Genomic DNA, 27545 nt, shown 5'->3' with positions numbered 1-27545 from the left:
GAATGGATATGTAAGGAGATTCTGGACAGGTGCAGAAAAAATAGAGTTGTTGTAGTGGGAGACTTTAATTTCCCGTGTAATATCTGAAAATCGCTCACGGCTGGGGGTCTGGACAGGGAAAATTCTGTAAACTTTAGGACTGTAATGGAAAAATGATGAGTGTTGTCCCATGGGTCAGGTGCTGAATTGGGGGAAGGCTAACTACAGTTGGATTAGGCAGGATCTGGTGGCTGTTGATTGGGAGAGGCTGTTCGAGGGTAAACCCACATCTGGCATGTGGGAGTCTTTCAGGGAGCAGTTGATAGGGCTGCAGGCAGCCCTGTGGCTATAAAAAGGATAGGAAAGTTGGATTCGAGAGCCATGGATAACCAGTGAAATTGTGGGTCGAATCAAAAAGAAAAAAAGAGGCATACGTAAGGTCCAGACAGCTAAAAACAGATGGAGCACTGGAGAAATACAGAGAAAGTAGAAAAGAACTCAAACAGGGAGTTAGAAGGGCAAAAAGAGGTCATGAAATGTCCTTGGCAAACAGGATTAGGGAGAATCCTAAAGCATTTTATACATACGTTAGGAACAAGAGGGTTGTCAGGGGAAGAGAAAAAAAAAATCGGACCTATCAGGGACAAAGGAGGGGAATTATGCTTAGAACCAAAGGAAGTGGGTGAGATCCTGAACAAATACTTTGCATTAGTATTCACAAAGGAGAGAGACATGTTGACTGGGAGTGTCTCAGGGGGTGTGTTGACCCGTTAGAAAAAATTCTCAATTACAAGGGAGGAAGTGAAAGGTTTTTTAGGAAACATTAAGACACAAATCCCCAGGGCCTGTTGGCATTTATCCTAGACTGGTCAGGGAGACAAGAGATGAAATTGCTGGGCCTCTAACAGAAATCTCTGTCTCTCCACTGGACACAGGTGAGGTTCCAGAGGATTGGAGGATAGCAAATGTGGTCCCATTATTTAAGATGGGTAGCAAGGATAACCCGGATAATTATAGGCTGGTGAGCTTAACGTCCATGGCAGGGAAATTGTTGGAGAAGATTCTTGGAGATAGGATATAAGCACACTTAGAACGGAATAATCTCATTAGTGATAGACAGCATGGTTTTGTACGAGGGAGGTCATGCCTCACAAATTTGGTTGAGTTTTTTGAGGAGGTGACAAAAACAATTGATGAGGGAAGAGCTGTGGATGTGGTCTATATGGATTTTAGTAAAGCGTTTGACAAGGTCCCTCATGGCAGGCTGGTGCAAAGAGTTAAATCGCATGGGATAAAAGGTGAGCTACCTAGATGCATGGAGAACTGGCTTGCCCATAGAAGACAGAGGGAGCAGTTTCCGGTTGGAGGTCTGTGACTAGTGGTGCTCATGATGTGGGTATGCCGGCGTTGGACTGGCGTAAACACAGTAAAAAGTCTGACCACACCAGGTTTTAGTCCAACCTATTTATTTGATAATATACTCACAAGCTTTCGGGGTTAGCCCCTACGTCAGGTGAATGATATATATATATATATATATATATATATATATCAGTAAGTTTGCGGGTGACACAAAGATTGCTGGAGTTACGGATAGTGATGAACATCGTCAGAGAATTCAGCAGGATATAGACAGGCTGGAAAATTGGGCACAGAAATGGCAGATGGAATTTAATCCAGATAAAAGCGAAGTGATGCATTTCGGTAGATCTAATGTTGGGGGGGAGCGATACAATAAATGGCAGAACCAACAGGAGTATAGACACAGAGGGACCTGGGTGTGCAAGTCCACAGGTGGAGAGAGTGATGAAGGCGGCATTTGGCATGATTGCCTTCATTGGACGGGCATACAGTATAAAAGTTGGTGTGTGATGTTGCAGCTATATAGAACGTTGGTTAGGCCACATTTGGAACACTGCGTCCAGTTCTGGTCGCCACACTACCAGAAGGACGTGAAGGCTTTGGAGTGCAGAAAAGGTTTACCAGGATGTTGCCTGGCACGGAGAGTCTTAGTATGAAGAGATTGGGTAAACTCAGGTTGTTCTCCCTGGAAAGACAGAGGATGAGGGGTGACCTAATAGAAATGTATAAAATTATGAAGGGCATAGATAGGGTGAACACTGGGAAGCTTTTTCCCAGGTCGGAGGTGACGAACACAAGGGTTACAAGTTCAAGGTGAGGGGGGCAAGGTTCAACACAGATGTCAGGAGGACGTATTTTACACAGAGGGTGGTGGGGGCCTGGAATGCACTGCCAAGCAAGGTGGTTGAGGTGGACATGCTGGGATCGTTTAAGACTTATCTAGATAGCCACATGAACAGACTGGAAATAGAGGGATACAAACGAATGATCTAGTTGGGCGCATGAGTGGCACAGGCTTGGAGGGCCGAAGGGTCTGTTCCTGTGCTGTATTGTTCTTTGTTCTTGTTTGGTGGTGTTATGCCCAGATGCCATGTTAACCACCTCCTTGGTCTACTTGTGTATGGGTTGATCTTGAAAGGTCAGGACCAAAACTAGAACAGGTGGTCGAGCTTTAATCAATCTCAAGCCTTGTTGCATCCAAATCAGTCCCCATCTTTATTATGCTTGAATCTTTAAGAATCTTTGATATATCTCAAATCCTATACTGTGGCTTGCTGTACTGTTAATCTATTTTTCTTCACTCTGCAGCACATGGGAATATTTTTACGTTGAAGAGCTGTAAATACAAGTTACCACTGTTCATGTGTGTTATTGATTCCTCTACTATCCAGCAACACCACGCAATTTTGAAGGTTAATCAGGAAAGAGGCTAGAATTGCACAAGTGCAGGCTTTAAATGATCCAAATTAAAGAGTAACATGCAAAAATAGACTGCAACACACTGCAGTTAAACTGAACCTTTGTGAGCAAGTCAAAGTTCCCAAACAAAATGAATACTGATACTTAAGCTCAGAAAGGAAATTAATCCTGGTTAAACAGTTAAAATCGTTCAGCCTTGGCAAGGAATTCTAAGTGTTAAAACCTTGCATACCATAATTTAAGACTACAGTGACAGGCTCTACTACACAAAAGAGTGTTGCTCTGCAGTCCAACTATTCATTTATTATCCAATGATTTGTGCTGGTTAATTCACTAACATAGCAGCTGCAAATCCATAGTCTCATGATACACTTGCCCTCCCAAAGTTCCTTCTCAACCTAGCAACCAGATATCACTTATTGGTGAGTTGAATGACTTAACTGTAGCATATTTCTACTACTGCTAAAAACAGTGAGCTTTATACAGTTATTTCCTGTGCCAAATAATCAAATAACCCTGTGTCTATTATACAAAAAACCCATCAAGTACTTTGGACAATACAGTAAGAGCAAACTCATACAAAGTAGGCATGGGGATGTCAAGTAACCTGCAGAGCTGACAAAACTGGAACTGTGATTTCACGGACAGAACTTTAAATGGATGTTGTAATAGGATGTTAAATTGGTGCTGTGTTCACAGCTGAATTTTAAGTTATTTTCATTCCTTGATTACACTTGTTTCCAGGTCTATGGGGCAAATCCAACAAAATATCCTCAAGTTTGTCATATTCTCTCCCAAACTCAAAGCATTGCAGAATGCTTTGCCTTTACATAGGGCAAAAAAAAGCATTCAATCAAATCTCCACAGAAGTGTTGGCGCCATTTGTCCCATTATCATCTTTAACCACATTGGGCAACTGACAGGCCAACTCCCCACCAATGATTAAGTGAGTTTAAATTGTAACATCAGCGAATGGCTGAGGAATATCGACAAGCATGCAAATGAAGATGTAGAGCGAATGTTGCTAGGCAACAAGTGTGACATGGAAGACAAGCGAGTGGTGCCGAAATCAAAAGGGGAACAGATTGCCAGAGAACATGGGATTAGATTTTTCGAGACTAGTGCAAAAGCTAATGAACGTGGAGGGAGTGTATCAATTCCAAAATTTAAATGTTTTACTATGCACTTAAAGCTTAACTAGATGCAAATGTTCCACAGTGCAGATAGAAGTGGCTTGATACACTTCAGTGTGAACGTAGACCCACAAGTTTTTTTGACTCTGAAAAGTACAGCTGCGGTTCATTTATATGATTAGTTTATTCATTTGTGAGACATGGATGTTGTTGGCTGGCCAGTATTTATTGTCCATCCCTAGTTACCAAAGGGCAGTTAAGAGTCAATCATATTGCTGTGGCTCTGGAGTCACATGTAGGGCAGACCAGGTTAAGAATAGCAGCTTGCCTTCTCAAAAGGACATTTGTGAACCAGATGAGTTCACCTGTGCAGTAATGAACATACATTAGTCTTGTACACATCACTGCACAAGGTTTCAGTGCCCAAAATTGAAATAATCAGGTTAGGAACATTACGATACTCATATGGAACTTTATCCTTATGCAAGAGCCTATTAGTGCTGTATATCCCATCCTATGTAATTTTACCAATCCATAGTCAGGCCCACACTTCATGCAAAATTGCAATATAATTTATTCTGGCCTACGTGTAAAATCATCTTTGGAATTAAAGCTAGGGTAATACCATTTTTTCTTTCAAATGTTGTAGCTGACAAGTAATGTTTCATGCAGCAATTTCTGTGGGCAAGTAAAATCTTCAAAATTGAAATAACTCAAAATTGAATTTTTTGTGCAAGACTATAGTTAGTACTTGAGGCACAGTAGCAAACTACGCATCCCTTAATGATATAACTTAGATGTAAATAAATCAAACAGTTTTGCCACGTAAGTGCAAGACAATGCCTTCTCTAACAAGACTTCATTGACCAGGAACTGAACTGGCCAAGCCACATAAATGCAATGGTTGGAAGAACAAAGTCTTTGCAGGAATTCTGCAGAAAGCAAGCTCTTCCCAACTCCCCAAAGCTTGCTCAAGACATAAGAAGCATGCTGAAATATTTTCCACTTGCCTTTAGGAGACATGCTCCGACATAAATCACACAAACTTGACAAAACAGGGTACTTAAATGAGCAAGCAACCCATCCACCACTAAGTACTCACAGTGGCACAGTGGTTAGCATTATTGCCTCAGCGCCAGGGACCCGGGCTCGATTCCCGGCTTGGTTCACTGCAGAATCTGCACATTCTCCCCATGTCTGCGTGGGTTTCCTCTGGATGCTCCAGTTTCCTCCCACGGTCTGAAAGACGTGATTAGGTGTATTTGTCATGCTAAAAAAAACCTCCTTCGGTGTAGCTGAGCAGGCACCAGAGTATGGTGACTAGGGGATTCACAGAACTTGGTTGCAGTGTTAACGTAAGCCTACTTGTAACACAAACTTTAAATTATCACTCCAGCACTGACACACTCTGGTAGCCATGTATACCATCCACCAGATGCATTTCAGCAATTTGTCAAGGCTCCCTTCCAAACTTACCACCTCTCTCTTTTGGGAAATGGGCAGCTGCACCTGCAGAAGTTCCTCTCAAGTAACACACAATCCTGACTTGGAACTTGAACGCTGTTCCTTCACTGTCACTGGATCATAATATTGGAATGGCTCAACAGAATGAAGTGGACCAACAGCACATAGAGAAAAGCAAATACAGGTGATAACTCACTTTCCCAAGGGTAATTAGTGTCAGGCAATAAATGGTGGTCCTGCCAACACTTAAATCCCATATTTCATTGGGTGTTAAGGACTAAATACTAAGATTCAGCCTTACTGAAGAGCAAGCACTGAAATAAAATGGCAGATTTATTAATTTCTTTTGGAGGAAGCTTAAGAGAATTGGTACACAAGGGACAGAACACGGTAAACAATTGACAAGCTGCAAAATATTTGCAATCTACTTGACAAGAGTTCTTTGGAGACCAGCTTAAAACCTCCTTATATAGATGGTTAAAGAACCATAAAAACATTTTGTGACCTTAATACAGAAGTTTATCAACATTCCCCATTGTTGCGTTAGTACTTACAAACTTACAAAATGTTTCAATCATTTTCTGGCAGGCAGCAGAGAAGAAAATTAATTTTGAAAAAATGGAGAAACATCTTCACCCGCAGCTGTCTAGGGTACTTAAACGTCAGCAAACAACTCACCACACAGTTCTGTGTGCTCATCAACCAAGACAACTCCTACAGCAGTTAGTAATGAAAACAAAAATCAACCCTAACTACCAATGTTAACTCTAGAATTCACTCCTGCATGACAATTTTGAATATTTCATAGAATAGACAAAATCCTTACAATGCAGGCCACTGGGCCCATTAAATCTACACCAACTCAGCACCTTACCCAGGCCCAACCTCCTGCCCTATTCCTCAAACCCCATGCATTTACCCACTAATCCCCTTAGCCAACACATCTTTGGACACCAAGGGAAAATTGAGCACAGCCAATCACATCTTTGGACCTTGGGAGGAAACCCATGCAGACCCAGGGAGAGCGTGCAGACTCCATTCAGACAGTCACCCTAAGCCAGAATTGAACCTGGGTCCCTGGAGCATAGGGCAGCAGTGCTGACCACTGTGCTGCCCTTTATAAGTCAATTACTCAGTTCAGAGCATCATTTGATTCAGCATAGAAAATGAACTGAATTAGAACCTATAGAACCAACTTCTGAAGATTCTGCTGCTATAATTTATTGTACCAATCCAGATGCATTTTCATGTTGCTCTGATCCCCAAAACTACCTTGAAATCTCATTTGGTTAGTCTGGAACAGTACACAGACTTGCGTTAGACTTACTTTTCACTGCCACCATCATTAGATTCAACTACCTAGAGATCCCTCTAAAAACAGGTGGTGAATCAATACGTCACAAAACTCAATAAAATGACTAGCTACCAAATTCTATCTTAAAAATTATCTAGTGAACATGGAGTAATATCTGCAAGACAAATTAGGGAAAAAAAACAAGAATTCCTCTATCACACATCGTAGTGCACAACTGGAAATTACAAAGCCAACAAGGATTGCACTTTTATCATTACTGAAGCCAAGCAAAAAAGTATTTGCATGCAGTTGTAAATTGAGCATCTTCAAAGCCAGTTGAAGGCAATTTCTGGGTAGCTTTTAGGAACAAACCATGTACAACACTTTGAAATTTGCATTGCTCCACTCATTACGAAAATTACATCATTCGGCCCCGGGGCTGGTTGCACCATGTGATTATATCCTAACTGACCTATACCTTTGTTTCATTTACAGCTTCTAACACTGGCAAAGTACTTGCCTATCTTTGCTCTAGGAAGTAAACTTTCAGAACTATATGGGTGTAAACAATGATGAATGCCTTTGTAAGAAATAAAGCACTTTAAAATCTAATGCAAAGCATTTGGGTACTCAGGCAATACAGTTATTAATAAGTTGGTCTGGGACAGAGAATGATCAAGAAACTACAACACAAGAGATTAACAAGATGATGAAAGTACAAAGAAATGTTTATCTATACATTAAATAAGAAACCGCTTCAAGTGGCAAAAAATACGTCAGTACCCAATATGCACGGATTTCAAAGGTAACATGAAGGATAAAAGATTATGCAGTGAGGAGGTTATGATCTGGAATACACCACAGAAGCAATCTCAATAGTAATTTCCAAAAGAAACTGGATGAGGAAAGGGAAAATCTGTTGGGTTTAAAGTCAAAGCTGACACAAGAATGATGTATTTAGTGCAACATTCAATGATGCCGTAAAGAATCAGTAGCTCCTCCCTCTTAAAACACGCTTTAATAAGGCAAAATTATTTTTTATTTAAATAGCACACAGGGCAGCAGGGAAGAGGACAGTTTTTTTTAAATAGACAGTTAATTTGCAAGTAACAAGTAGAACTGAGGAAATTGAATACACAAGTAGAAATAGACCACCAAGCACTTCAAGCCTGCCCCACCATTCAATATATTCATGGCTGCTCTCTTGATTTGAGATATTATTGTCACATGTATTAACAGTGAAAAGTATAGTTTTGTGCGCCCTATACAGGCAAAACTTATCGTTCATAGAGAAGGAAACAAGACAGTGCAGAATATAGTGTCACAGTCAAAGCTAGAGTGTGGACAGAGATCAACTTAATGCAAGGTAAGTCCATTCAAAATCCTGACAGCAGCAGGAAGCAGCTGTTCTCAAGTTGGTTGGTACGTGACCTCAGACTTTTGTATCTTTTTCCCGAAGAAAGGTGGTGGAAGAGAGAATATCCGGGATGAGTGGGGTCGTTAATTATGCTGGCTGGTTTGCCGAGGCAGCAGGAAGCATAGAGTCAATGGATGGGATGCTGGTTTGTGTGATGGATTGGGCTACATTCACAAGCTTTTGTCAATCCTTGCAGTCATGGGCAGAGCAGGAGCCATACCAAGCTGTGATACATCCAGAAAGAATACTTTCTATGGTGTATCTGTAGAAGTTGGTGACAGTCGTAGCTGACGTGCCAAATTTCCTTAGTTTTCTGAGAAAGTCAAGGCATTGGTGGGGCTTTCTTAACTATGGTGTTGGCACGGGGGGACCAAGACAGGTTATTGGTGATCTGGGCACCTAAAAACTTGAAGCTCTCAAACCTTTCCCCATTGATGTACACAGGGGGATGCCGGCTTCAGCTCCTTTTCTGTACCATTTCCCCATAGCCCGCTATTCGTCAATCAAATATTTATCCACCTCCATTCCAAATGTTTCTAATGATCCTGCCCCAACCACTCTTTGGGGCAGAGAATTCCAGAGACTTACTACCCTATAAGAAGTTTCTACGTACCTTAGTTTTAAATGACCAGTCCTTTAACTTGTAGCTGTGTCCCCTTGTTCGAGACTCGCCAACTAGTGTAACTATCTTACCATCTGTCCTGTTAAACTTCCTCAGAATCTTGTAAAATTAAATAAAATTACCTCTCGCTCTTCTAAACTCCAAGGAAAACAGACTCAGACTATTTTGTCTCTTGATGGGACAGCCCTCAAAGGGATTTGCCTAGTGAATCTCCTTTGGACTGCCTCCACTGTTACTATATCCTTTTTCAGGCAAGGGGACCAAAACTGTACACCATATTCCAGTTGAGGCCCCACCAACACCCTGCACATTTGCAACAAAACCTCACTATTCTTAAACTCCAACCCCTTTGCAATAAAGGCCAAAATATCATTTGTCTTAACTACCTGTTGGACTTGCTTGCTAGCTTTTACTGATTTATATATTAGAACACCCAGATCCCTCTTTATTTCACTCACCTGCAGTCTCTCTCCATTTAGATCATAATGTGCCTTTTGATTTCTCCTGCCAAAGTGCATAAGCTCACACTTCCCCCACATTAAACTCCATTTGCTAGGTATCCACATCTATCTATCCACATCCTGTTGCAGAATTACAATATCCTCATCACAACATGTCCTTCCACTTATCTTTGTATCATCAGCAAATTTGGAAACCTGTTATTTCCTCCAGGTCATTAAATAGTGAACAACTGCAGGCTAAGAAATCATCTCTGGCACTCCACATGTTACATCTTTCCACTCTGAAAAGGTTGCATTTATTCCAACTCTGTTATCCAGCTGACAGCTAGCTGGTATCTATGCTAACATACTTTCTCCAATTCCATGGGCTTGACTTTATACACCAGCCTCAAAAAAACTAGGTGGTGTGGACAAGTTGGGCTGAAGGGCTGTAAAGCTCTATGACTCTAACTTCCATACAGCATACAAAGAGTTTCTCTGGATATACAAATAGGAAGCAGATGGGTTCTGGAACCAGCTGCCATAGGTGATAGTACAGGCGGGTACAATTTCGTCTTCTAAAAAGCATTTAGACAGTTGCATAGGCAAGATGGGTATAGAGGATATGGGCCAAATGGGGATAATTGACAAGTTGTCAAATGTCTTTTGGAAACTTAAAAACACTACCTGTACCTACCCTTCCTGTTACATCCTTTAAAAACAAACAAATTTGTCAAACATGATTTACCTTGTGTAGAACATTCAGCTTTACGTTTGATTATATTCAGCTTTCCTAAATGATTAGCTGTTTGCTGTTTGATTATCGACTCCAGCATCTTGCCATATTAAACTAACTACAGTTCTCTGCCTTCTGCCTTTCTCCCTTTTTGAACAAGGATGGCATATTGGCTGCTTTCCAGTCCTCTGGTACCCTCCTGGAATTTTGTGAATTACGAAAATTTGCGACTCACTGCAGTCATTTCCATTAAAACCTAAGCGTGCAATTCTACTTGTCCACCTCTGGCCTCTTGCAGTTCTCTAATACTCTATCCCTTGTGACAGGGATTTTTTAATGTTCTCCCGAGTTGTTTGAAAATCAGTCCATCTGATAATTTAGGGACATTTTGCAGATGCAAAAAATTTATTAGGCACATCCATTTCTTTGTTTGCCATTATCAATTCACCCACCATGCAGTAGAGATCCCATATTTACCTTAGCCATCTGCTTCCTATTTATATATCCAAAGAAACTCTTATATGATGTATGGAAGTTGGAGGCAGAGGTTTACAGCATGGAAACAGGCCCTTCGGCCCAACTTGTCCATATCACCCAGTTTTTAACCACTAAGCCCCAATTATCCCCATTTGGCCTATATCAGGATTAGCAGATAATAATACGTAGGGATGTTGGGGTAGGGCCTGGGTGGGATTGTGGTCGGCGCAGACTCGATGGGCCGAAGGACCTCTTTCTGCACTGTAGGGTTCTATGATGATATCCTTTATACCCATCTTGCCCATGTACTTGTCTAAACGCTTTTTAGAAGACAAAATTGTACCTGCCTCTACGACCACTTATGGCAGCTTGTTCCAGACAGACACCACAATCTGAAAAAACTGCCCTTCTAGACCCTTTTGTATCCCTCCCCTCAAAGCCTAAGCCCTCTAGTTTTAAACTCCCCTACTTTTGGGAAAAGATGTTGACTATCTAGCTGATCTATGCCCCTCATCATTCTATAGACTTCCACAAGATCACCCTTACCCCTCCTACGCTTCAGAGGAAAAAGTCCTAGCCTCTCCTTTTCACGCAAACCATCAAGTCCAGGTAATATCCTAATAAATCTTTTCTGCACTCTTTCTAGTTTAATAATATCTTTCTCAAAATTTATTTTCTCCCTTATGAGCTTTGGAGTCTTTTGCTGTTGGATCCTAAAAACTTCCCACTCCTCTGGTCTGCCCCTATCCCTTTCCTCTTTGTAATTCTTGTTTTTCAATTTAATATTATCCCTGACATCCTCATTTGTTAACCGTAGATTTTGCCTCTTTCTTGTGGAATCCCACTTTTTGATTAGGATAATTGCTGCTGTGCAGTTTGGACCAGCTATCTGTATAGCTGCCACTGTGCACCTACTGACATGTATCTTAGCCTGTTTATCCAGTTCACCATAGACAACATCCCCCCTTATTCCATTATAATTGTCCTTATTCAAGTTGAAGATACATTTCACTTTTATGTGCTGCCTTTCATATCATCACAAGGAGACATGGGACGAAACTACAGACCAAAATTGAAGAGAAAGTTCGAGGGCAAGGGAGGGGGAAAATGGGGGATAAACTGACCATTGGAAAAAAAGGATTTGCTCCCAATAATGGGGAGGAGTAAATTTCCAAAGCGAAAGCAGAAAATGAGGGATTACAGCACCAGAGATCAGCCAAGTGGAACAAGGTTTCCAAAAAAAAAAGCATTTTAAAATAATAAATGTACTAGGTGGGGAAGTCAATGGAATTCTGAGTGAACAGAATATAACGAGTTAAGCACAGGGTGCGAATGGTACACTTCAGAACAGATACTCTATATCACTCCCAATACATTCTCTCAAAGAGCAACTGCTATTTTATCATTCCACGTGACTCAAACAATAAACTGAAACTCTCAATGCCAGGTATCATTCAAATCCAAATATAAAGAAACTGCTCTAATGCAAGTGTTTAGCAGGATTTACAACATTTCTTCCTTTATAACTGGCAAAACACCTATACCGCTCGTTTCATAGACTCCCTAAAGCGCAGGAGGCGGCCATTCAGCCCATCGAATCTGCACCGACCATAATCCCACCCAGGCCCTAACCCATAAACCCGACGTATTTACCCTGCTAATCCTCTACACTAGGGTCAATTTAGCTTGAACAAGACATCTTCCTTGTTTCTTTCATGATTAGTCAGCCCCAATCTAATGACAAACTTTTCCAAGTTAAAACCAAAGAAGCCCCTCAAGTGCACGAGGCCATCTGGCCATCAAGTCTGAAATGACTCACTGAAAGAGCATCTGACACAGGCCCTCTCCACCCCAGGAACCACATCCCTTTATCATGGCTAATCAAAGTAACAGTGTGTGTTGGAGCCGACGAGGGAGTGAGCTATCTTGGATCTGGTGTTATGTAATGAGGCGGGTAGAATTAGGGACCGTGTGGTGAAGAATCCTCTAGGGAAGAGTGATCATTGTACGGTGGAGTTTCTGATGCAGATAGGGGAGGAGAAAGTGGGTTCCTGGACATGTGTCCTTTGTTTGAACAGAGGGGAGTATGGTAGGATGAGAGAGGAATTGGCGAATGTTGACTGGGGGAGTGTGTTGGAAGGTAGGTCTGCTGAGGAACAGTGGAGGATCTTAAAGGAGATCTTTCTTGGTGCTCAGCAGAAATTTATTCCGATGGTTAAAAAGGATCGTAGGAGGAGAGATAATCAGCCGTGGATAACGAAGGAGGTGAAGGAAAGTGTTAAATTAAAAGCGGATGTGTTTAGAGTAGCTAAGAGTAGTGAGCGAGAAGAGGATTGGGAGAGGTTTAAATGTCAACAAAGAATGACAAAGAAGTTGATAAAGGGTAGGATAAACTATAAAGCTGGGCTAGCGCTTAATATAAAAAAGGATAGCAAGAGTTTTTATAAATACATAAAAAGGAAGAGGCTGGCTAGGGTGAACGTTGGACCCTTAGAGGACGAGAGGGGGGACTTAGTGGTAGAGGATGGGGAAATGGCTGAGGCCCTGAATAACTTTTTTGTTTCGGTCTTCACGGAGGACGACGTGAATAATTTGCCGGGTGTTAGCGATGGAAAGATGGTAGGAGCGGAGGGCCTGAATGACATTATTGTTACTAGAGAGGCGGTGCTCGGCAGACTGGAGGGACTGATTGTGGACAAGTCCCCAGGACCGGATGGAATGCATCCAAGGGTTCTGAAGGAAATGGCGGAGGTGATAGTGGATGCCTTGGTGATTATTCTCCAAACGTCGCTGGATTCCGGGAAAGTGCCGGAAGATTGGAAAACGGCTAATGTTACGCCGTTGTTTAAGAAGGGTGGCAGGCAAAAGGCAGGGAATTATAGGCCAGTTAGATTAACGTCTGTTGTAGGTAAAATGTTAGAATTCACGATCAAGGAGAAAATAGCGAGGCATCTTGAGGAGAACTGTTTGGTAGAGCAGACGCAGCACGGTTTCGTTAAGGGGAAGTCATGTCTGACGAATTTATTGGAGTTCTATGAGGATGTGTCTAGGGCGGTGGATAGAGGAGAGCCGGTGGATGTAGTGTTTCTTGATTTTCAGAAGGCATTTGACAAGGTGCCTCACAAGAGGTTATTACAGAAGGTCAGGGGGCATGGAGTTGGGGGTAGGGTGTTAGCATGGGTAGAGGATTGGCTGTCAAATAGGAGGCAGAGAGTGGGGGTCAATGGGTGTTATTCAGATTGGCGGTTGGTGACTAGTGGAGTGCCCCAGGGGTCGGTGCTGGGGCCTCAGCTATTCACCATTTATATAGATGATCTGGAGGAGGGAACCGAGTGTATGGTGTCGAAATTTGCTGATGACACCAAGATTGGTGGAACTGCAAATTGTGCAGAGGGTGTGGAGAGTCTGCAGAAAGATCTAGATAGGCTGGGCAAATGGGCCAGGAACTGGCAAATGGAATTTAATGTTGGCAAATGCGAGGTTGTCCACTTTGGTAGGAATAATGGTAGGAAGGACTATTACTTAAGTGGCGAAAAACTGCAGCAGGCGACGGTGCAGAGGGACCTTGGGGTCCTTGTGCATGAGTCGCAAAAACCCAGCTTGCAGGTGGTCAGGAAGGCGAATGGGATGCTGGCCTTCATAGCGAGGGGGATTGGATATAAAAGTAGGGAGGTCTTGCTGCAACTGTAGAGGGCACTGGTGAGGCCGCAGCTGGAGTACTGTGTGCAGTTTTGGGCGCCGCACTTACGCAAGGATATTTTGGCCTTGGAGGGAGTGCAGAGGAGGTTCACTAGGCTGATACCGGAGTTGAGGGGGTTGGGCTATGAGGAGAGGCTGAATAAACTGGGCTTGTACTCGTTAGAGTTTAGAAGAATGAGGGGAGATCTCATTGAGACATATAAGATGATGAATGGGATGGATAGGATAGAGGTGGAGAGACTCTTCCCGCTCAGAAAGGACAGTAGGACTAGAGGGCACAGCCTCAAGATAAAGGGGGGGCGGTTTAGAACGGAGTTGAGGAGGAACTTCTTCACTCAAAGGGCAGTGAATCTCTGGAATTCTCTGCCCGTTGAAGTGGCGGAGGCTGCCTCGCTAAATATTTTTAAGATGCGGGTTGATAGGTTTTTGATAGGCAAGGGGATTAAGGGTTATGGAGAGAGGGCGGGAATGTGGAACTGAGTCACGACAGATCAGCCATGATCTTATTGAATGGCGGGGCAGGCTCGAGGGGTTAGATGGCCTACTCCTGCTCCTATTTCTTATGTTCTTAACCTATACAGCTTTGAACTGTGGGAGGAAACTGGAGCACCCAGAGGAAGCCCAGGTAGACACGGAGAATGTGCAAACTCCACCCAAGGCTGGAATCAAACCTGGGTCCCGAGGTCATTTTTATGAGCCCACATTCCCCAAAAGTAGTTTGCCAAACAAGTCACTGATTGAATTAAAAAAAACAATTATCGCATCCTCAAATTGATCTTAACACAAAAACAGCAATATTAATTATTTCAACACTTCATCAGGTAAATAAGGCTTTACATTAGAGGGCAAGAAAGTCCCTTGCATAGTTTTTCCTTTCAAAAAAAGGATGATTTTTTTAAAAAAGCAGAAGTAATACATGGAAGTTCAGTTATAAATCTAAGGTGACAACATTCTTTAAATCACTGGGGTGGACACAAAGTGAATGTCTGACATTAGGAGTGAACAATGAATGACAATACAACCGGACAATAAACTCCCACAGAGCACAAATGACTCACTGATTTAGCTCCAGGTTTCAAAAGGGTAGTAAGGGAAGGAGGGCGGGGGTGGGAATTGATTCACTCAGAACTCAAATCCCACACCCATGTTGAACTGCAGCAGCATCCAAATTAAAGATTTTTTAAACAAAAGTATTCAAACTTTGACCAGTATTTTTGCTCAACAGACTGAACCAATTCAAATGCATTTTGGAAAGGCAAGCACTTGATGGCCAAAACCAGTATGTGGAACATGCAACAGTAATCCAATGCAGGCACTAAAGCTTATTTGTAAAATCGAAATCAGGTCCTAAACTGAAAAATAGACCAGGATTTCCTACAGGGAATCTAATACCGTTCATGTGGAAATTCAGAGAAAAAGTGACAAGTTTAGTCATTTTTTCAAGAATATCCAGAACACTCCATTTATGCAAGATTTCCAAAGAAAATATCAAAAACCAGGACGCCATTTCCACAATACTTCAAAAAGATGGCCTATCTACCAGTCTCACCATTGGCAATTGCAATCCATAATTTTTTTCCATTAACTTCAGCATTACCGCCATACATTCATAATGCACTTAAGGGAAGGGAGAGGGCAGGAAAGTGGAACTGAGCCACGACAGATCAGCCATGATCTTATTGAATGGCGGGGCAGGCTCGAAGGGCCAGATGGCCTACTCCTGCTCCTATTTCTTATGTTCTTAATGATCTTAGTCTGCTTGAATGTACAGTTAAGACAAACTGAAATTGTATTTCTTTATTTGATGCCCCCATGTTTTCAGAAAACAAAGCGAGAACAGCAGGTTCTATTCATTAGCAAGCTATTTCACATTTTACACTTAATCAGATCTGAAGCGTATCCATTTTGACATGAGAAATGCAACTTTAGTTTGTCATAAGTGTAGACCTAGCTTTCAGCAGACTAAAATAACAAAGCAAGTTTCGAGTGCATTGGGAATGGTAGTATGTAGGTAATGGGAAAGATTATGGATTGCAATTACCATTAAGAGGCTGGTATATACAGGAAGTACCTCATAAATATTGTTGTGGAAATAATGTCCCGTTTCCAATGTATTTTCTTTGGAAGACTTGCATGAACAAGGTGTTGTGAATATTTCTGGAAAAATGTACAAGTTTGTCAGGTTTTCTCTGAATTTCCACATGAACAGCATCAAATTTCCTGCAGGAAATCTTGCTCTATTTTTCAGTTTAGGAGAGGAGCTTACAGAGTGTTTAAATTAGCTATTAGAAATGTGCATTAAACACTTGCATAAATTTATGGATCAAGTGACAACCAACCTAGCACAGCAAAATTAATATCACCTAGAAGATAATCCTAAAATAGTTAAAAATAAATAGCATGTTGTTTATACGTGTGGGGGAACTATACTCTAAAGGAAGAATAGGGGAAAAATATCTGTATAAAAAGCTGAAAAGAAACCCACATCACTTGTTGGGCATTCAGCATCTTGCTTACACAATATTGCATTAAAAAATTAGTAATCAGAATCTTCAACAAAACTACATTGAGGAAAACCTGGGAAAATATATATTTCTTGTTTTGCACTAATGGATCATCCTTATTGAAATATGTAAGGTATATAATTTTTCCAGTCATATCCAATTATGAAAGTTTCCTCCCTATTGTTTACTTTGTCTTTACATTTAAAATTTGACAGCAGACAAATACTTTCAGAAGTGTTTTACTTTATAGAACATGCTCAACAACTTCTTGCACAAATTTAAAATACAATAATATCTCATTTGCTGAGCATTCAAATTGCAGTCAGAAGCCTCTGAAAAGTCAGCATTCCTCTGGATCTCTCTCTCATTTCAGACATATGGGAGCTCAGCCAATATCTAATAAACAGACCAATGTGATCGTGAGGGAGTGATACATTGCCAGAGAAGTTGCCTTTCCAATGCAATATTAAAACATAAACCATTTTATTCTAGTTAAAAACCCCATGTTACTATTAAAAAGGAACCGTCAGCATTCTGGCCGAGAATCTTCCAAGAATGAACATATCAAAAATAGACTAAACTTGTGTGCAATTATGTGAATGACAAGATACTATGTGCAAAATGGTTGGTACATGTACCCAAGTAAGAAAAGCAAATATACAGCCCTTGGACATTTCCTGATAAATGCAAGTGTTTTGTCTGCATAAGGGAATGGGTAGGAATACATTAAGTTACACTTTTGACTCAGTCTAAAATTTGAACAAGTCCTGAACAGTATAAAGCAGACATTATTGAGGCAAGAACATAAGAAATAGGAGCAGGAGTAGGCCATCTAGCCCTTCGAGCCTGCCCCACCATTCAACAATATCATGGCTGATCTGAAGTGCAACAGTTCCACTTTCCCGCTTTCTCCCCATAACCCTTAATTCCCTTGTCTATCAGAAATCTATCTACCCGTGACTTAAATTATTCAGCAAGGTAGCCTCCACCACTTCAATGGGCAGAGAATTCCAGAGACTCACCACCCTTTGAGTGAAGAAGTTCCTCCTCAACTCTGATCTAAACTGCGCATCCCCCCCACTTATTTTGAGGCTGTGCCCTCTAGTTCTGCTATCCTTTCTAATCCAGAAGAATCTCTCTACCTCTACCCAATCTAGCCCCTTCATTATCTTCTAAGTCTCTATAAGATCCCCCCCTCAGCCTTCTAAACTCTAACGAGTACAGACCCAGTCGATTCAATCTCTCTTCATAGGCTAACCCCCTCATAAGAACATAAGAAATAGGAGCAGGAGTAGGCCATCTAGCCCTTCGAGCCTGCCCCGCCATTCAATAAGATCATGACTGATCTGTCGTGGCTCAGTTCCACATTCCCGCCCTCTCCCCATAACCCTTAATCCCCTCTCTTATCAAGAACCCATCAACCCGCGTCTTAAAAATATTTAGCAAGGTAGCCTCCACCATTTCAACGGGCAGAGAATTCCAGAGATTCACTACCCTTTGAATGAAGAAGTTCCTCCTCAACTCCGTTCTAAACCGCCCCCCCTTTATCTTGAGGCTGTGCCCCCTAGTCCTACTATCCTTTGAGCGGGAAGAGCCTCTCCACCTCTATCCTATCCATCCCATTCATCATCTTATACGTCTCAATGAGATCTCCCCTCATTCTTCTAAACTCTGACAAGTACAAGCCTAGTTTATTCAGCCTCTCCTCATAGCTCAACCCCAGCATCAGCCTAGTAAACTTCCTCTGCACTCCCTCCAAGGCCAAAATATCCTTGCGTAAGTGCGGCGCCCAAAACTGCACACAGTACTCCAGCTGCGGCCTCACCAATGCCCTATACAGCCGCAGCAAGACCTCCCTACTTTTATATTCAATCCCCCTCGCTATGAAGGCCAGCATCCATTCGCCTTCCTGACCACCTGCTGCACCTGCAAGCTGGGTTTTTGCGACTCATGCACAAGGACCCCGAGGTCCCTCTGCACCGTCGCCTGCTGCAGTTTTTCTCCACGTAAGTAATAATCCTTCCTACCATTATTCCTACCAAAGTGGACCACCTCGCACTTGCCAACATTAAATTCCATTTGCCAGGTCCTGGCCTATTCGCCCAGCCTATCTAGATCCTTCTGTAGACTCTCCACATCCTCCGCACAATTTGCCGTTCCCCCAATCTTGGTGTCATCAGCAAACTTCGACACCCTACACTCGGTTCCCTCCTCCAGATCATCTCCGGTAACATCCTGGTGAACCTTCTCTGTACTCCCTCCAAGGCCAATATATCCTTTTGCAAATACGGTGACCAAAACTGCACACAGTACTCCAGTTGCGGCCTCACCAGTGCCCTGTACAGTTGCAGCAAGACCTCCCTGCTTTTATATTCTACCCCTCTTGCTATATAGGCCAACATTCCATTCGTCTTCTTGATCACCTGCTGCACCTGCAGACTGGGTTTTTGCGATTCATGCACAAGGACCCCCAAGTCTCTCTGCACTGTAGCATGCTGCAGCTTTTCGCCCTTTTAATAATAATTCCTCCTATTATTTCTGCCAAAGTGGATAACCTCAAAATTGCAAAATAATAACAATAATAATAAAAAAAACATACACTTAATCACAGAAACATGCTTCGTTTCATTCCCAAATCATTGGCTTGGAAACAAATCAAGACTGATTTAAATACAATAACTTTACAAGATTTGCTAACAGCCAATACAGCAACAGATATCCGACAGGTTCCTTATTTTGAGACGAACCAATGCAGAAACTTATAAAAATATTTTCTAGGTTATTTTTTAATTCAGTCACTTTCTACTTAAGCCATTTGCACTCAATGTTTCTCCTCAATCTCAAACAAATCCTCAATTTCTCATCTAACTTATCTGTCAGATGTCCCAGTTTGTGATCAATGAAGTCAGCATTGATTCAATCTTAATCTAAAAAATAAACTATGTCAAACTAGGATCAGAAAATGGTAGTGTGCTATCAGCACTTAAAAGACAACTCTTTATTCTTGCTGACTTTCTCTATTATCCCAATGTTCTGATATTAGCTTCAATGGCCATATGTATTTTTAAACTTTACATCATACCATCGCGCAGTTCGTACCAACATAGCAAGGATCAAAATTCAACTCACCCACTAATCTCAGGGGTAAGAATTATTTTGGTAAATCATCCACATGAAAAAATGTTAAAGATACGTTTCCTTTGTTTTCTAGCGAATTTATAAACTCAAAAGAACAGGTATTTTATCTTTCAATTTGGCATTAAACGGGACAACCCGTTTCAGCTCAGGATGGATGCTAAGGTTCCTGTGGTACTATTCCAAGAAGTACTGAAATGTGTGTTCTGGAAAGTACTCTTCTCAATACCACCTAAAACAAAAACTGGTTGTTCACCTACTTCCATTGACAAAATTGGAAAGATACGATACAAATCCATGTGCATCTCTTAAGGTTCAGATAATAGCCCAAATTTTAGTGCAGTTTGTAGTCCATGACCTTTAATAACAAGCTATAGATCAATTACACCATTTGTTCCCCCTTGAAAATTTCTGAAGGCAGCAAGTCACACTGGGTATAGCTGCATACTTCTATAAACCTTCTGGTGCTCTTCCAAGGTGATTTCTCATTATGTATCTAGACACTGAAGCACTTTGCCAAATAAGGGGCAGAAATTTGACATCTTTGGAAACACTGCTCCAAAACTCCATTAATATCAAGAAAACTACACAATAGTCATATAGCTTTAACTAAAAATTAAATTTTAAGCAGGAATTTTACTCAATGGTCTTGCCTCCTTCCATTCTTCTAATCTAGTCATTGTAATTTGCATTTATACAAATAGATGGAGTTATACTGACAATCACAAGAGTGTCACACTGAGAAAAGGTAAGTTAAATTATTTAAAACATCAGTAAATATGTTGAGAAGCCAACTTTCAGAAAGAAATTGAATTCGCAGCAGAAGAGGAGCTTAGAGGTTAATATAGAAAATACACAAAGGAATGTTAATTATATCAAGGTAAATAAGTTGTCACTTATTGAATGTAAATCCCAGTGGAAATAAAACATCTATTGCAGCCCTTATGCATTAAGATAGAGGTGTCTAAAATATTATTATTTTAAAGGAAGGTACACAAGCTACGAAAACCTTCCCTAGTCCTATTATAGAAAAAGTACAAACTCACCAACTGCAACCTTCAAGCAGAATTTTACTCTTCGCACTTTTGAAAAATAAAGTGGCCCAAAAAAGATTAGACATCAAATCATTTTACTGGACAAGGTGAAGCCAAAAACCAAAAAAATGGCTGAGAAGTTGGCCAATAATAAAAGCTTAATACACGAAAATTGAAGTATTGTGAATCTTAAATTTTTAACTGTTTTGCATAAGCATCTATTGCTGGTGTTGAGAGTTGATCCCTAGAAATTTAGCCTGACAATTTATTTAAATGAATACTGGCTAAACTCACTGAAGAACACTAAATAAAGGTGATCCATCATGTGATCAGCAATATGTACAGTTCCACAGTGGAATTTCCAATTTGTTTGCTCTAGTAATGAGAAAAGGGTTAAATCAAATTACTGATACTGCACATACAATGGATGGGAACAACTACCATTAAGTTTTTCTTGACTAGAAATTCAAAATTCCTGTTCCCAATAGATAAATGTTTTTCATATTCAAGGTGTGCAAGCATTTTTTAAAAAGACTTCAACAAATACATCTTTTCTTGCAAGGAATATTGAGCCACAACTTAGAAAATTACTGATACAAACTCCATTACATATTGTACAGCCAATTAACTAGATAACTCAACCTGATCAATGTATTATTTAATGAACATACAACTATAAAAATTGCACCAATTTATTAATAGTGGGCCATTAAATATGGAAGGATCTGGCACATTTTGCAATAAAGAATAAATTAGACCCACCAGCACAAGCTAAATTAATATTTCAGTCACAAAAAGGTGAAAATCTTAACTTCCTACATGGAGTTAATACTTAAGTGTAGCATCACTCAAGCAAATTGTTAAATTCAACAATTCTCATCAAAATACTAACCAGAAGTTAGACTACTGCCTCCCTTCTTTAGTTAGAAGTCAATCCTTGATCGGTTACACTGGGAGTAATCCTAACACCAATAGTTAAAACAAACAGTAAGGAGTTGAAATTGAAGAATTACTATTTACTCCCATTATAATTTTATATTTATCTTGACATTTGATCTCCACCCATGACTATCAAATTGGGGATCCAACATTCATTCAACTTTGCATCTTCAGTTTACAAATTCCATCCAGAAGTTATGCACCGTGAATTCATACAGCTATTAGATACCAAATCACCTTTACAACTTCCTACATTAACAATTTAACACCGCACAAAAATATTCCAAACACTAAATACAACTTGGACCAATCTCAGGACTAAAACGTGCCTGCCCAAACGTTAACGAGCTACCTATTTTCCCCTCGTGCAAAATTTGTTTCATACAGTAGGACAGGCAATGAGAGAAACCGGGATTTAATCAAATGGCTTCAAGTAAGTATTAAGACAGGGCAGAGAACCTGGAAAAAAAAAATCAGAATCACTTAAAAAATAGATCTTTTCCCTTTGACATTTGCAACTACAAAATCTGAAGATCTAAACGTCTAAAGACTTTGTTCCTGGCAACCCACAAACCCAAATTAGCACCCAAATGATTCCACCAAGACTTTTCCCTCTGTTGTCCCTTTGAGCAATAACATTGGAAGCTCTGAAATTACCTTTTGGCATTTGTTCTCGATAACCGATGCGACATGTAAGTAAGAGTTCTGTGCAAAAAGATGGGCTGAAAAACAGAATAGACGCGTCAGAATATTGTCATTAGCTTAATCGCCTGTTGATCGGGAACGAATAATTTGGAACGAGCGACTGAAGGAAATATCACAAGGACAAGAAATAAAGAAAGGTTATTTACAGGCCACTCGGTAAAGAGATGAAGACAAACAAATATTAACGGCGACCGTCTAGCTTAGCAAAATGTCCTGTTCCCAACAAACCCGCCCTCTTCCCCACAACACCATCTCCGGAAAATGACTTTATCCAGTACATTTATTTTATGAGAAACTTACCGCTATGAGGTTTCTGGTTCGGAGAAATCTGTAAATTTGAGTAGGCTCTGGGGAAACGAAAGGGAACGAATCTGTGTCAATATCAACCAGCAACTTTTCCCTCCCTTGCCCTTCCTTATTCCACACTCAGACACTAAGCCACGAGACCCTAAGGGCTATGTTCCCACGCCAAAAATCAAACAATTGTGTTCCCCCCCAAAAAAAAAGTTCATTTAGGAACGACTGTAAATCGAAATAGATTATCGCGTGGTTTAATTCATCCTTCAGTTTATAAAAATGAAGTTACTCCCACCCTCCCGCTTCTCAACTGTTGAATCTTCCACTAGTTTAACTGAATGACGGGGCTTGTTTTAAATGGGATATTCTAAGGCAGAGAAACGCAAGTAAAAAATTATACTCATTCAAGCTGGTAGGCACGCAAACTCGGCATCTTTTTGGGGCTAAATGTTATATACTAAATGGTTTAAGGTGTCATTTTCGGTGCGACCCTTCTCCCCACATTCAGTTGCCGAGTGATTGAGGGAAGGAGACATCGGGCAAGAGAAATGGAAAGGAGAGAGAGAGAGAGATGGAAGGAAGGGAGGAAGGAAAGAGAGAGAGAGAGAGATGGAAGGGAGGAAGGAAAGAGAGAGAGAGAGATGGAAGGGAGGAAGGAAAGAGAGAGAGAGATGGAAGGGAGGAAGGAAAGAGAGAGAGAGAGATGGAAGGGAGGAAGGAAAGAGAGAGAGAGAGATGGAAGGGAGGAAGGAAAGAGAGAGAGAGAGAGATGGAAGGGAGGAAGGAAAGAGAGAGAGAGAGAGATGGAAGGGAGGAAGGAAAGAGAGAGAGAGAGAGATGGAAGGGAGGAAGGAAAGAGAGAGAGAGAGGGATGGAAGGGAGGAAGGAAAGAGAGAGAGAGAGGGATGGAAGGGAGGAAGGAAAGAGAGAGAGAGAGGGATGGAAGGGAGGAAGGAAAGAGAGAGAGAGAGGGATGGAAGGGAGGAAGGAAAGAGAGAGAGAGAGGGATGGAAGGGAGGAAGGAAAGAGAGAGAGAGAGGGATGGAAGGGAGGAAGGAAAGAGAGAGAGAGAGGGATGGAAGGGAGGAAGGAAAGAAAGAGAGAGATGGAAGGGAGGAAGGAAAGAGAGAGAGAGATGGAAGGGAAGGAAGGAAAGAGAGAGAGAGATGGAAGGGAAGGAAGGAAAGAGAGAGAGAGATGGAAGGGAAGGAAGGAAAGAGAGAGAGAGATGGAAGGGAAGGAAGGAAAGAGAGAGAGAGATGGAAGGGAAGGAAGGAAAGAGAGAGAGAGAGAGATGGAAGGGAGGAAGGAAAGAGAGAGAGAGAGAGATGGAAGGGAGGAAGGAAAGAGAGAGAGAGAGAGATGGAAGGGAGGAAGGAAAGAGAGAGATAGAGATGGAAGGGAGGAAGGAAAGAGAGAGATAGAGATGGAAGGGAGGAAGGAAAGAGAGAAATAGAGATGGAAGGGAGGAAGGAAAGAGAGAGATGGAAGGGAGGAAGGAAAGAGAGAGATGGAAGGGAGGAAGGAAAGAGAGAGATGGAAGGGAGGAAGGAAAGAGAGAGATGGAAGGGAGGAAGGAAAGAGAGAGATGGAAGGGAGGAAGGAAAGAGAGAGATGGAAGGGAGGAAGGAAAGAGAGAGATGGAAGGGAGGAAGGAAAGAGAGAGATGGAAGGGAGGAAGGAAAGAGAGAGATGGAAGGAGGAAGGAAAGAAAGAGAGAGATGGAAGGGAGGAAGGAAAGAAAGAGAGAGATGGAAGGGAGGAAGGAAAGAAAGAGAGAGATGGAAGGGAGGAAGGAAAGAGAGAGATGGAAGGGAGGAAGGAAAGAGAGAGATGGAAGGGAGGAAGGAAAGAGAGAGATGGAAGGGAGGAAGGAAAGAGAGAGATGGAAGGGAGGAAGGAAAGAGAGAGATGGAAGGGAGGAAGGAAAGAGAGAGATGGAAGGGAGGAAGGAAAGAGAGAGATGGAAGGGAGGAAGGAAAGAGAGAGATGGAAGGGAGGAAGGAAAGAGAGAGATGGAAGGGAGGAAGGAAAGAGAGAGAGAGATGGAAGGAAGGAAAGAGAGATGGAAGGAAGAAGAGGGAAAGAGATGGAAGGAAGGAGAAAGAAAAATAGGAGAGAGAGATGAAGGGAGTGGGGAGATCGGCGGGACGATTCTTAAGGCCTCCGATTTTAAAATAATAAATCAGCGGAAGGTTAAATTTCCATCCGCCCTCCCCTCACTGCCCCCGGGCCTCAGACAGAGAGGTTGGGCGATGAGGGCCGGATAACTCGGTGATATTTAGAGGGAACGCGGCCTAGTTCGGGAGGCGAATCCTCGGTGTTTACCGCCAGAGGCAGCCGAGGAGTGGGGGGGGAAGGGGGAAATTCCAGCGGGAGCTCAGCAGACTGAAAGATAATCATTGCCCCGCACCACAACTTACTCTCGAAGGCCTGCAGGAAGAGCTCGTGGTCGGCCTGGATTTGGTCAATCTTGGGCTTCTTCACGGCGTTCTTTCCCCCTCCGTGCTTGTGAGGAGCCATGGTGGGCCTGGGCGGCTGGGGGAGAGGGACTGAAGCTCCCTCACAGGGCAGGCGAGCGGGCGGCTGGCTGGGGTAGGTGGGTGGGAGGGCCGGCGGCCGCTGCGGGAGGAGGAGACGGGACGGGGGGGAAATTTTCCGCTGGTGATTACAGAGCGCCGGCCTCAACCTAACCTGCTCGCCTACCCGCCCGGCCGGCCGGATGTCCCGCCCCCACCTCGCGCTCCTGCTGCCGGGCTGCCCCTCCCATTGGCTGCCCCCGGGCGCCCTCTGGTTTCTCATTGGCCGAGACTCATGTCAGTCAGGACCGGCTTCCGGCCAGCAGGGTAGGCTGCGCGCGGCGCCAGGGGTTTTTTTGCCGCTCGCTCTCCTTGAACCGTTTTCGCGGGAAAGGGCCGCGCTGCATCATGGGTACAAGGGGCTGGCTCCACTGTAGCAAGCATTGGCCAGGCTGCACCATTCATTAACCTTGTCCTCCTGAACTACAATACTGAATCCATTCTAAATAAATCAACTGGATCCCATCAGATCACTCATACAATCCATTGTAAAAAAAATCAACTGGATCCCATCAGATCATTAATACAATCCATTCTCAATAAATCAACCATCTCCTATCAGATCACTTACATATTTGAAAATAAAACCCAACTAATAACAAGATGTAAAGACCATTTGATGTGCAGGACACCACAATTAGCCTAAATTATTCAATTGAAATATTCTTAGAATAATTTAAAAGGCAGCACAAAGGATAGCACTGCCCTGCCAGCAACCCAGGTTCAGTTCTGGCCTCGGGTCCCTGTGTGGAGTTTGCATTTTTCCCATGCATGTCTGCGTGGGGTTCCTCTGGGTACTCTGGTTTTCTCCCACAGACCAAAGATGTGTGGGTTAGGTTGACTGGCCACGCTAAATCGCCCCTTAGTGTCAGGGGAACTAGCAGGGTAAATATCTGGGGTTATGGGGATAGGGCCTGGATGAGATAGCTGCCAGTGCAGACTTGATGGGCTGAATGCCATCCTTCTGCACTGTAGGTATTCTATGATTCTGTTATGGTTCTATGAGTTTAATTCATTTAAAACATGAACTGGATTGCATCACACTACAAGGATTCAAATAGAACCATCGAATCCCTAGAAGGAGGTCATTCATCCCATCAAGCTGCACTGACTCCAAAGATGCTCACCTCCCTCCCTCAATCTCTGTAACTCATGGTCAATCCACCCAACCTGAAAACTAAGGGGCAATTTAGCATGGCCAATCCACCTAACCTAAAAGATAGTGAGATATAGACACACACATTTTACGTGTCAAGTCTGTCTGTATCACCACTCACATTGACTACTATTCTATTAAATTATTCTTACACTGTAATAGCATCCACTCTGTCCGTTCTGTCTGTAATCCATTCTGTCTTCACAGAAGTCAGAAGAAGACACAGATAACTTTCCAGAAATGTGAGGGAACCAAGGGGCTTCTGAGAAGGAGATTTTGAAGGAAATTAGCATTCATTTTAAAAAAAGTACTGGAGAAGTGAAAGTGAATGAGAACTAATAAATTTCTTGAGCCTGATAGATAGTCTACATCCAAGAGTACAAAATGAGGTGTCCATGGAAATAGGGGGTGATTGCTTGTCATCTTCCAAAATTCTGTAGATTCTGAGTCAATCCCAGCACACTGAAGAGTGGCAAATGTAACTGCATTATTTATAAAAGGAGAAAGGAAGAAAACAGGGAATTGCAGATCAGTTAGCCTGACATCAGTTGTAGGGAAAATGCAAGAGTCTATTATAAAGGATGTAGTAACAGGACACTTAGAAAATATCAAGGGGATTTGACAAAGTTAACATGGATTCATGAAGGGGAAGTCATGTATGACAAACTGCCTGAAGTTTATTGAAGACATAACTAGTAGAATAGATAAGATAGAACCAGTGGATGTGGTGTATTTGGATTTTCAGAAAACTTTTAATGAAGTCCCACATAAGAGATCAGTGTGCAAAATTAAAGGGCATGGGATTGGTGGAATATATTGGCATGGATTGAGAATTGGTTAGCAGAGAGGAAACAGAAAGTTGGAATAACTGGATCTTTTTCAGAGTGGAAGTTGGTGACTGGTGGGGTGTCACAGGGATCAGTGTTTGGGCCCCAGCTATTCACAACGTATAATGATTTAGATGAGAAAACCAAATGTAATATTTTCAAGTTTGCTGCTGACACAAAATTAGGTGGAATTCTGAGCGATGACGAGGACATAAAATGGTTTTGTGGCAAGTAAGACAAGTTGAGTAAGTGATCAAATATATGGCAGATGCAATATAATATGGATAAATGTGAAGTTATCCACTTCAGCAGGAAAAACAGAATAGC

At 42.1% G+C, this 27545-nt stretch overlaps 1 protein-coding gene across 2 annotated transcripts in view; it reads right to left on the bottom strand.

The window, feature by feature from the left end:
* suz12b (SUZ12 polycomb repressive complex 2 subunit b) overlaps positions 1 to 25361 on the bottom strand; it is a 77157-nt gene extending 51796 nt beyond the window's left edge. For both annotated transcript variants that reach the window (XM_080209302.1, XM_080209303.1), the window contains exons 1-3: positions 25080 to 25361; positions 22660 to 22706; positions 22312 to 22376 (exon numbers count right to left, since the gene is read on the bottom strand). In XM_080209302.1, the coding sequence (XP_080065428.1) occupies positions 22312 to 22376; positions 22660 to 22706; positions 25080 to 25179 (212 nt within the window). In that variant the 5' untranslated portion in view covers positions 25180 to 25361. The remainder of the gene's footprint in view (positions 1 to 22311; positions 22377 to 22659; positions 22707 to 25079) is intronic.
* Between the last annotated feature and the right edge of the window lie 2184 nt (positions 25362 to 27545).

Source organism: Carcharhinus amblyrhynchos, chromosome 21 (genome assembly GCF_965287045.1).
Source record: "Carcharhinus amblyrhynchos chromosome 21, sCarAmb.v2.hapA, whole genome shotgun sequence".
Lineage (NCBI taxonomy): Eukaryota > Metazoa > Chordata > Chondrichthyes > Carcharhiniformes > Carcharhinidae > Carcharhinus > Carcharhinus amblyrhynchos.
This window is presented reverse-complemented; position numbering and strand designations above follow the sequence as displayed.